The following is a 13,278-nucleotide window of genomic DNA, read 5'->3' on the forward strand; positions in this document are numbered from 1 at the left end:
GACATAGTATAGTAAGGCTTTTTTTTTCTTAAAAAACGAGATAGTATAGTAAGGCTTTTTTTTCTTAAAAAACGACATAGTATAGTAAGGCTTTTTTTCTCAAAAAGCGACATAGTATAGTAAGGCTTTTTTTCTTAAAAAACGACATAGTATAGTAAGGCTTTTTTTTCCTTAAAAAACGACATAGTATAGTAAGGCTTTTTTTCGTAAAAAACGACATAGTATAGTAAGGCTTTTTTTCTTAAAAAACGTGTATTTATTTGTGTATGCAAGTGAAGAAAGGGAAACAATGACTGAAGCGTGCATTTATTTTTTACTTTGAGATTATTACATACATACATAGATACATACATAGATACATACATAGATACACACATAGATACACACATAGATACACACATAGATACACACATACACACACATACATACATACATAGATACATGTATGTATACATACATGTATGTATGTATACATACATGTATGTATGTATACATACATGTATGTATGTATACATACATGTATGTATGTATACATACATGTATGTATGTATACATACATACTTGTATGCATGTATGTATGTATACATACATACTTGTATGCATGTATGTATGTACACATACATGTATGCATGTATGTATGTACACATACATGTATGCATGTATGTATGTATACATACATGCATGTATGTATGTATGTGTGTATGTATACATACATACATGTATGTATGTATACATACATACATGTATGTATGTATGTATACATACATACATGTATGTATGTATGTATACATACATACATGTATGTATGTATGTATGTATACATACATACATACATGTATGTATGTATGTATGTATGTATGTATGTATGTATGTATGTATGTATGTATGTATGTATACATACATACATACATACATACATACATACATACATACATACATACATACATACATACATACATACATACATACATACATACATACATACATACATACATACATACATACATGTATGAATGTATGTATACATACATACATGTATGAATGTATGTATGTATACATACATGTATGTATACATACATGTATGTATGTATACATACATGTATGTATGTATACATACATGTATGTATGTATACATACATGTATGTATACATACATACATGTATGTATACATACATGTATGTATACATACATACATTCATACATGTATGTATACATACATACATGTATGTATACATACATACATGTATGTATACATACATGTATGTATACATACATACATGTATGTATACATACATACATGTATGTATACATACATACATGTATGTATACATACATACATGTATGTATGTATACATACATGTATGTATACATACATGTATGTATGTATACATACATGTATGTATGTATACATACATGTATGTATGTATACATACATGTATGTATGTATACATACATGTATGTATACATACATGTATGTATGTATACATACATGTATGTATGTATACATACATGTATGTATGTATACATACATGTATGTATGTATACATACATGTATGTATGTATACATACATGTATGTATACATACATGTATGTATGTATACATACATGTATGTATGTATACATACATGTATGTATGTATACATACATGTATGTATGTATACATACATGTATGTATACATACATGTATGTATGTATACATACATGTATGTATGTATACATACATGTATGTATACATACATGTATGTATGTATACATACATGTATGTATGTATACATACATGTATGTATGTATACATACATGTATGTATACATACATGTATGTATGTATACATACATGTATGTATACATACATACATGTATGTATACATACATACATGTATGTATACATACATACATGTATGTATACATACATACATGTATGTATACATACATACATGTATGTATACATACATACATGTATGTATACATACATACATGTATGTATACATACATACATGTATGTATACATACATACATGTATGTATACATACATACATGTATGTATACATACATACATGTATGTATACATACATGTATGTATGTATACATACATGTATGTATGTATACATACATGTATACATACATACATGTATGTATACATACATGTATGTATACATACATACATGTATGTATGTATGTATACATACATACATGTATGTATGTATACATACATACATGTATGTATGTATGTATGTATACATACATACATGTATGTATGTATACATACATACATGTATGTATACATACATGTATGTTTGTATACATACATACATGTATGTATGTATACATACATACATGTATGTATGTATGTATGTATGTATACATACATACATACATGTATGTATGTATACATACATACATGTATGTATGTATACATACATACATGTATGTATACGTACATACATGTATGTATACATACATACATACATGTATGTATGTATACATACATACATGTATGTATGTATGTTTACATACATACATGTATGTATGTATACATACATACATGTATGTATGTATATATACATGTATGTATGTGTACATACATACATGCATGAATGTGTACATACATACATACATGTATGTATGTATGTATGTATACATACATACATGTATGTATATATACATGTATGTATGTGTACATACATACATGCATGTATGTGTACATACATACATACATACATACATACATGTATGTATGTATGTATACATACATGTATGTACGTATACATACATGTATGTATGTATACATACATACATGTATGTATGTATACATACATACATGTATGTATGTATACATACGTACATACATGTATGTATATATACATACATACATGTATGTATGTATACATACATACATGTATGTATGTATACATACATACATGTATGTATGTATACATACGTACATACATACATGTATGTATACATACATACATGTATGTATGTATACATACGTACATACATACATGTATGTATATATACATACATACATACATGTATACATACATACATGTATGTATGTATACATACATACATGTATGTATACATACATACATGTATGTATACATACATACATTTATGTATGTATACATACATACATGTATGTATACATACATACATGTATGTATACATACATACATACATGTATGTATACATACATACATGTATGTATACATACATACATGTATGTATACATACATACATTTATGTATGTATACATACATACATTTATGTATGTATGTATACATACATTTATGTATGTATGTATACATACATGTATGTAGGTCTACATGTATATATATATATACGTACATACATGTATGTATGTATACATACATACATGTATGTATACATTCATACATGCATGTATATATATCCATGTGTATACATACATACACACATACATACAGAGACAGACAGAAATACAGACATACATGCATGCACACACATGTATGCATACATGTATACATACACATACATATATAAATATACATATACAATGGGAGATCCTCTTTTCAGTGTGGCGCTAACATGGTCAATGCAAACTTGTTTTTAGGATTATTTTATCTATCAACCGCGTACGTTAACACCAAGGCAGTGACTCTGAAGCTGTCCAATCTCTCCACCCCACAACGCCCCGTCCCCGTGAGGCTCTTACCAAGTGCACTTGACTGTCAACGGGCACCAAAGCTAAGTGGGCGTACAAAGGCCTCCCCGCTGGCACGCCGGGGGTCCCATTGGGTTGCGCTGCTACAATGAATGTAAATTCTTTCCTCCACGTTCGCCGACCGGCCAGCGCGGCTTTGTTTTTCCGCCGCCGTGCCGACAAGGGGGCGCGGCTTCTCCGGGCGAGCGTCGGCGCCGATCCACGCGCCGGCCTCAAGGGCTCTGTCTCGCAAAATCTCAATCTGTGAGCGAAAAAAGGCTCGTCGGACTTCATTTTCTCTCTCGGAGGTGGAGACCCCAGCAGTGGCTCCGCCTTCTCCTCCGCCTGTAATTATAGTATAAATAACACCACAATATTAAACAGACACACGCATAGTCTTGTACGTTAGTATCTATACAATATATGGAATGGACATACAAACTTAGTTACAGTAGCAAAAAAACAGCCAATTTATACTAGCAATGTTTCCGTGTACTCTATAATGGTTTTTGTGTTACAGTACTATCAAATGAAACTAACGTGCATCTTTTTTTTTCCCGTATAATATATCCAGTACAAGTTTTTGCTTGCTCAGTCTGTTGCAGGTATTTTATTTTTAATTTTATTTTCCCACAAGGGAGCAGTTTTCGTGTAATTGTATTCATGTACTTGTAATTTTCTATTTTTTTGGATTACCCCGCATTGTGTGTTCCAAATGGAACTTTTACTTGACGTGGTTAATCATTTCAAAGTTGAATTTGTGATTATTTTTTAAAAAATGTCATCCCAACAAAATGTTACTGTTACTTTTTATGAAGTCGTCATACTGAACATTTAATTTATTTATTTGATTTGACATACATTAAGGATTTGTTACTGCGTTTTTGACGAATTATTTTTTGTCTATTCATATCACCACCATCATCATCATCACACCACCATCATCATCATCCTCACCTTAACAGTGTTCTCTCCCAGCAATGAAGGAAAACCACCTTGAAAAAGAAAGAAAAAAAACACAAAATTATACTCGGTTGAATGTAATAATGAGGAAACAAAGTTGTACATAATGTGTAAAAAGAAAAGTTTCTAATCATGTTTATTTTCTATGCACTTTTTTTATTTAAGTGATAGTTTAAATAATAAACATGTCTCCTTTACGCCTTTTGCTGGTGTCTTTTTTTTTAGCCGTTTAACCATTACACTCTTGTAGACGATTCTATTATTTAGATCCAAACATTTTACTGAAAATGATTTTGACTAGGTTACAAATGTTTTGTTGCCAAAGATAAGTTAGTTGCTATAGATTTTTTTTACAAACTTTTTACAGTGTGGACTACTCTTTTCTATAGTACTTTGCCCTCTAAAAACAGTATTTGTTTCAATCATGTAAAAGTTAACAGTTACAAAGTTATATATATATATATTTTTAACCTTCCCAATAGTTTCAAGTTACTTACTATAGTTGTAAATGCTTCTATGGTGGGCACTAAATAGATTTTTTTTACCAACTTTTTACAGTGTGGACTACTCTTTTCTATAGTACTTTGCCCTCTAAAAACTATTTGTTTCAGTAATGTAAAAGTTAAGTTACACAAGCTATATATATATTTTAATCTTCCCAATAGTTTAAAGTTACTTACTATATTTGTAAATGCTTCTATGGTGGGCACTAAATAGATTATTTTTACCAACTTTTTACAGCGTGGACTACTCTTTTCTATAGTACTTTGCCCTCTAAAAACTATTTGTTTCAGTAATGCAAAAGTTAACAGTTACACAAGCTATATATATATATCTATCTATCTATCTATCTATCTATCTATCTATCTATCTATCTATCTATCTATCTATCTATCTATCTATCTATCTATCTATCTATCTATCTATCTATCTATCTATCTATCTATCTATCTATCTATCTATCTATCTATCTATCTATCTATCTATCTATCTATCTATCTATCTATCTATCTATCTATCTATCTATCTATCTATCTATCTATCTATCTATCTATCTATCTATCTATCTATCTATCTATCTATCTATCTATCTATCTATCTATCTATCTATCTATCTATCTATCTATCTATCTATCTATCTATCTATCTATCTATATATATATCTATCTATCTATCTATCTATCTATCTATCTATCTATATATCTATATATATATCTATATATATATCTATATATATATATATATATATATATATATATATCTATATATATCTATATATATATATATATATATATATATATATATATATATATATATATATATATATATATATATCTATATATATATATATATATATCTATCTATATATCTATATATATATCTATATATATATATATATATATATATATATATATCTATATATATATCTATATATATATATCTATATATATATATCTATATATATATATCTATATATATATATCTATATATATATATATATATATATATATATATATATATATATATATATATATATATATATATATATATATATATATATATATATATATATATATATATATATATATATATATATATATATATATATATATATATATATATATATATATATATATATATATATATATATATATATATATATATATATATATATATATATATATATATATATATATATATATATATATATATATATATATATATATATATATATATATATATATATATATATATATATATATATATATATATATATATATATATATATATATATATATATATATATATATATATATATATATATATATATATATATATATATATATATATATATATATATATATATATATATATATATATATATATATATATATATATATATATATATATATATATATATATATATATATATATATATATATATATATATATATATATATATATATATATATATATATATATATATATATATATATATATATATATATATATATATATATATATATATATATATATATATATATATATATATATATATATATATATATATATATATATATATATATATATATATATATATATATATATATATATATATATATATATATATATATATATATATATATATATATATATATATATATATATATATATATATATATATATATATATATATATATATATATATATATATATATATATATATATATATATATATATATATATATATATATATATATATATATATATATATATATATATATATATATATATATATATATATATATATATATATATATATATATATATATATATATATATATATATATATATATATATATATATATATATATATATATATATATATATATATATATATATATATATATATATATATATATATATATATATATATATATATATATATATATATATATATATATATATATATATATATATATATATATATATATATATATATATATATATATATATATATATATATATATATATATATATATATATATATATATATATTTAACCTTCCCAATAGTTTAAAGTTACTTACTATAGTTGTAAATGCTTCTATGGTGGGCACTAAATAGATTTTTTTTACCAACTTTTTACAGCGTGGACTACTCTTTTCTATAGTACTTTGCCCTCTAAAAACTGTTTGTTTCAGTAATGCAAAAGTTAACAGTTACAAAGTTATATATATATTTTTTTAACCTTCCCAATAGTTTAGTTACTTACTATAGTTGTAAATGCTTCTATAGTGGGCACTAAATAGATTTTTTTACCAACTTTTTACAGCGTGGACTACTCTTTTCTATAGTACTTTGCCCTCTAAAAACTATTTGTTTCAGTAATGCAAAAGTTAACAGTTACACAAGCTATATATATATATTTAACCTTCCCAATAGTTTAAAGTTACTTACTATAGTTGTAAATGCTTCTATGGTGGGCACTAAATAGATTTTTTTACCAACTTTTTACAGTGTGGACTACTCTTTTCTATAGTACTTTGTCCTCTAAAAACGGTATTTGTTTCAATCATGCAAAAGTTAGCAGTTACAAAGTCATATGTATATTTTTAACCTTCAGTACTACTATGGACTACTATGTTTTGGCTTGGTGGTGCTTTTGTGCACGTATTACACGTTTCTTTAAGCATTTTTGAAGGGGCACCCCTACTTTGCGGAAACCCTAACCCGGTCCCCATTAACCGCGATAAGCGAGGGAACACTGTACTAATAAGCAACAATTTGAGATATCCGTGTGTGTGTGTGTGTACTCACTCAGTGTCAGTCAAGCAGATTCAAATTGCAGCGTGGGAGGAATCAATCAGTCCAGGGTCCAAATATTTGCATCCTGAACACAACTAGAAAGACAAAAAAAAGAGAAAAATCACAAAATGATTATTATTTTATTTTATTGCCAGTTTTTCCATCTTGGATTCTGCAAAATGAGTATATTTGAGCATCGGATTTAGGTTACATTCAAGTGTGCAAATCAGTATGAAAACACATTTATTTGTTCTATCGTGGAATTTTATGAGAATGTTAGACTTTAACGGCATTTTAAAAATACCTGAGAAGCGTGACTAACCTAATATCATATTTTTAAATGTCAACCATGAAGCAGGAAAGACATAAAATGGAAAAAGTATTGAAGTTAAGATGGCTAATTTGAGGTCATAGTACATACAAATAATAGCGCAAAATATGCTCAAATAAATTGTAAACGAAGTCAACACAAAACACTTGAAAAAAATCATGTACAATAATATTATAACCACAACAAATGAGGCATTTTTGGAGGAAAAAAAAGACATTGGGATTATTATTTTTTTGTTTAAAAAAATGAAGGTAAACTGTTCACAGTGGTTGAAATCCATGAAGATTTTTAAAGGCTCGAAAAAGTTCTCTAAAGGTTCACATTGATATTCAAAACAAAATTAGCAGTCGCGCTTTTAACTTCTCACATTCATGCAATGTAAATACATATTCATAATGGTTAATCGCAATCATATTGGAGTGTGTATTAAACACTGAAAATAGTCATCTATTTTTGTGTTAACTCATCCGTAAAAAAAAGAAGAAACGCGCAAAATGGCTTAAATTTTCTTTCAAATTCCCAACAATTCAACATAAAAAAAAAAACAATATTTTCCCATCCATTCCCACATTTGATCAATTCCCATGACCCTACTTTCCAACCAATCAAAAATAACTTAAAACATAACAAAAAAAAAAAAAACGCCAAATCACAGAATTTCTATTCAAGTCAAAAAACACTTTATTCGACATTTACCACCATACTTGACGAATACTTCAAAAAAATAATCCTGTCATATCATGACGTCACTAACTCGGACGCCTCTCCGTCAAAATCCATCTGAACGTCCATTTGTAAATGAAAAAAACAACAACTTTGCCGTCAATCAAAGTCCAAGTCCTCACAAAAAAATCCTTTCTCTGTCAATCAAAATCCAAGTGATGTCACAGCCTCACAAGTACACCTCAATGGTGTCGTAAATGGCGCGGCGACACAACGGGCAGTTGAAAAAGAGTTGCCTCAGCAGAATATCGGCGCATCCTCGACACAAGCACAAATGCCTGCATGGCAACAACACCACCGTCTTCACACAATCGTGACAAATAACGCACATTTTTCGGTGTTCCTGCTCGTTTAAAAGCGTCCACAAATTCTCCGCCGCTGGCAGATTGTCCGCCTTCAACGGTCTGGCCGCGCTGGACGTCGGCGGCCGGTCACCGGCTCTCCCATCAGGTGGTCCTCGCTGGTTTTCCTCGCCATCCCCTCTATTTTCCCTCAAGTTTGAAGCAACACCGCGTCGAGATAGCAACGGTCGCCAAGTATTCCTCTCTAGATGATAAAGTCCAAGCAACCACCGTCGCAGGAATCTGGCGGCGCCGGCGATTAAATCCGGCATGGATCTGAGCCTCGCCGAAATCCTCCTCGCCGCCGGGTAGGAGTCGACGTGAGCTACAAGTCGCCGGGCGACGACTGGATTAAGGTAGGCGGCGGTTGTCAGGGCGATTCCGACTGTCAGGACCAAGCCGTATGCGTTGAGGATGAAGACACTGATGAAAATGTGCGCTAGCGAGGCCAGGAAGTCCAAGGCCATCTTGCAAGGTGACCATAGAAAGGCTGAGGTCCCCATCAGGCAGCTGTAGAGGAAGGTGACGCCGGTCAGGGTGAGCTCCGACGCCATTTGTAGCGGGCTCAACACCGTCTGCCACACGCTAACTGCTGCCCAGTAAAGGTTAAGGGCGGCGATGAAGGCATAGTTGACCACCGTGTTGACCAGGTAGACTAGGAGGCTGAGTGCGATGCCGCACGCCTCCATCAGAAGTAGCAAGCCGCGACAAAGCTGTTCCTTGCCCCGGAGGAGAACGTGGGCGAGGAGGTAGCCCACCATCTTCAGGCTCTCCAGGAGCCCCTCCAGAGATAGCACTAGGTTGCCCAGCACCGTTGCGGCGCCGTGGGATGTGGCTTCCGCCGTGGAGAGGACGCAGAAGGCCGCCAAGTTGCCCAGCTCCAAGAGGGAATAGATCAATAGTCCGGGGAGGTTGATTAGAAAGTGGAAAACGGCCAGAAAGGAGCAGACTAACGTGTGGACGAGAAGGAAATTGACGTCCAGGATTAAGCAGATGCCATCGAGGCATTTCCCGATGGTGGAAATAGCAACGTCTATTGGTCCCATGACACGTTGATTTCAGTGTGCCACTACACATTCCATGCTTGGATTTTAGGCTCAGTTAAAGTCCATTTTTTGCACTAGACTGTCAAAAAATAACGATTTCAATGCAGGGAACTTGCTACATGAACCGGATGTTTGCGTTCAAATACGATTCGGACACTCCCCCCGATTTTCGCTATTGATCCACTCACATTTGTTACTCAGAGACGAATAGTTAACACATTTACCTCAATGAGACTTTGAACGTGTTGAAAAGAATCGGCGATTTGGACAAGGAAACGCTTATTATGAGTTTCAACACGCGTTCCATCTTGGAGCTGCGGAGCCATGTTTGTTTTGATTACGATGTCCGTAGACATCGCGCAATAGAGCGCTAGATATGAACAGTCAGGGTTGGCTGCGTTAGTAGCCCGCGGCCATCTTGAAACAGTGTCCTATTGGCTTAGTCTAAAATTTCGCTTAATATTTTTTTTACAGGACTCCCACATATTTTCAAACTGTTAAATATAATTTAAGCCTATAGGTAATTTACTGCATTTCTGAAATTAAAAACCAAGCAAAGCAGCAATTTGAAAGTATACATCCCATTAACTTGTTTGTCCAATGACAAAATTTCTCTGAAAAAGTAGTTGTTTAAAGTTGATTCTCGTAACATCTGGCTTCCTCAAACGTGGTGATAAGTTTATGGCTTGGGGTGCTTTGATGCTTCAGGACTTGGAGGGCTTCTTGATTAATGGAAGGACCATTAATTCTGTTCCGGTCACACAACTTGTTATACAGATGCATTATTTGGGTGTTGTTCTTCATTGGCCATTTCCACCAATATTTTCACAACTATGTCATTGGTATTTCCTTCCTCATTTGAATCTACCTCAGCCTCCCCAATTTAGACGCACCTTTGTTTTCTTTTCCGGTGCGATCTTCGGAAATCCCGTTCCAAGCCTTTGGAGAAATGACGAATGGCGTTTGTTTAAGTGTCTAATCACACATCGGGGATAGACAGGGGCGATGCAAGTACCTATAAAAGGCATTTTGCTTTTGTCTTTGCCATAGAGCTTCTTACTCCTTATATGGGTGTGGACCCTCCTCCCTTTGGGTCTATTAGTCAGACAGGCCATCAGCTTCCTGTGTTTGTTTTGTGAAGTTCAAATTGCTCCTGTCCAAATGAACACTTACAAATACTTAGCTGTTCCTGCAGGGATTTCTAAAGTGTCTTTTATGGTACCCACTTTCACTCATGCCGTGGTCTCTGGTGAAAGATGATGGGATTTAGCTTGATTTGAGTCCAGAAAAACATGCTGTCAAGTGGCGGCTTGATGGTTTATGGGCAGCAAAACTTCCGGCTGATTGGCGATAATGCATCCTGTAATTTACGATGAAGTAAATGAAAGAATCCAAGGACTGGAAAAAAGGTCACTCCCCAAAAGGTGGATGTCAGGGTGAAACTATAACAAAAACAACTAACGACCTTCAGGGCTTTTCTTCAAAGAGCCACGATTGACAGGTCAACAGCGATTGACGGTCTCACTTGATGGGTCATTTCCCTCCTTTAAAAAACAGGACCTGCTTTTCTTCATCTTTTGTCTGTACGCACAACCCATGAATTCCAAGAAACTACTTTGACCTCAACCTTTAACATGAAAGACGGTTTGGAATATGTTCTCAAGTACAAATTTATGTACAACTTGCGTACAAATGAGCAAAATACTAAAATCTAAACTATGTATAAGAAGTACTAGAAAGAAGCCAAGCTAACAGGACAAAGAAAGTTGTAAAAACATTAAAGTAAACAGTATGTTGCTCCAATTTTTTTAACTAGGTCTACAATGTCTTGTGTGTCTGTCTACTAAAGAAATGTCTCGAATACTGGATAAAATAAAGCTCTAATCTAATTTAAAAGGACAATTCCAATGGAAATTTGTGATACATTACCATTAATTATCCAAAGTATTAACAGAATACCATCAAAGTAAATGACCCGCCATCCCAAAATCTCTAATGACAGTAAATGAGTGAGTAGTCCTCATTTATTCTTCATTAATCCCATGAAAGATTTGCAGTTCTTACATTTTCTGGAATTATAATTCAACCGACAGGTGTCGGATATACTGGATGTTTTATTTAGGGATCCCTTCAATCGCCATTAAATTAAAATTCTTTGCCAGGGGAAATAAATATCTCCGAAAATAACCCCCAACTTTTCTCAGATAGGGTAAACGTGGGTTTAAACTGTAAACTGAATGATATAAAATGCTAACAACGTAAAAGGGTTAAATCCCGGAATACTAGACATTACAGCATAGATTTTTTTCACAAGATGTCAGAGGGAAAGTATAGTAAAATCCAACCCTGCCCACTTTATGCAATCCCCCCGGTGGTGAAGCCATGTTGGCATCTCTCTTATCAAAGTCCCTCTTTGTCACATTCCTGGTTGTCAAGACGGCGTTTTTGCAAAATTCAAATTCTTCTCCCACTCTCCCCTTCGGAGCCCCCTCAGCAGACACCAATGACGAGATGCCATGGCCCTGGTTATACCCGCACAAAAGCAGGGACAATAGGCGTCTCTCATGAGGGATGGACTACTCCCAGAAACAAGGGGTGACCTCAATGGTTTGGAAAGAATGACTTCTTTTCCTCTCCTTCCTTTCCTTCCTTCCTTGAGAGGCTGTTTAGGCCTTGAGCACAACACGAGCCCTTAGTGAGGTAAACACTTGTCGTGTGAAGTCATCATCAATCACATGGGAAAGCCTAACACACCCACGTTCAAATGTAAAGACAAGTGAAGGAAGGTATCAAGGGCCATGTTCCTGTACGTAAAAATAAGTACGTAGAAAAGGGGGTACAGCACTTCAAAATGCTGCCCTACGACAGGGCCATAACAGCCAAGA

The 13,278-nt window shown here is 31.8% G+C and overlaps 1 protein-coding gene and 1 long non-coding RNA gene across 2 annotated transcripts; both read right to left on the reverse strand.

The window, feature by feature from the left end:
- Window positions 1–3,364: 3,364 nt before the first annotated feature.
- Window positions 3,365–8,049, reverse strand: LOC144200453 (uncharacterized). The gene is made up of 3 exons (XR_013327111.1): window positions 7,965–8,049; window positions 4,639–4,676; window positions 3,365–4,026 (listed from the first exon to the last, which is right to left on the reverse strand). It is a non-coding gene; the product is annotated as an uncharacterized LOC144200453 (long non-coding RNA).
- Window positions 8,050–8,073: 24 nt separating this feature from the next.
- Window positions 8,074–10,735, reverse strand: rnf26 (ring finger protein 26). Its single transcript, XM_077722581.1, has one exon. The coding sequence runs from the start codon at window positions 10,391–10,393 to the stop codon at window positions 9,176–9,178; it is 1,218 nt and encodes a 405-aa protein (XP_077578707.1). The 5' UTR covers window positions 10,394–10,735; the 3' UTR covers window positions 8,074–9,175.
- Between the last annotated feature and the right edge of the window lie 2,543 nt (window positions 10,736–13,278).

Source organism: Stigmatopora nigra, chromosome 8, assembly GCF_051989575.1.
Source record: "Stigmatopora nigra isolate UIUO_SnigA chromosome 8, RoL_Snig_1.1, whole genome shotgun sequence".
NCBI lineage: Eukaryota > Metazoa > Chordata > Actinopteri > Syngnathiformes > Syngnathidae > Stigmatopora > Stigmatopora nigra.

Excerpts from the sequence above, each read along its gene's own strand:
- rnf26 (XM_077722581.1), bottom strand. The coding sequence starts at position 10,393 with ATGGGACCAATAGACGTTGCTATTTCCACCATCGGGAAATGCCTCGAT.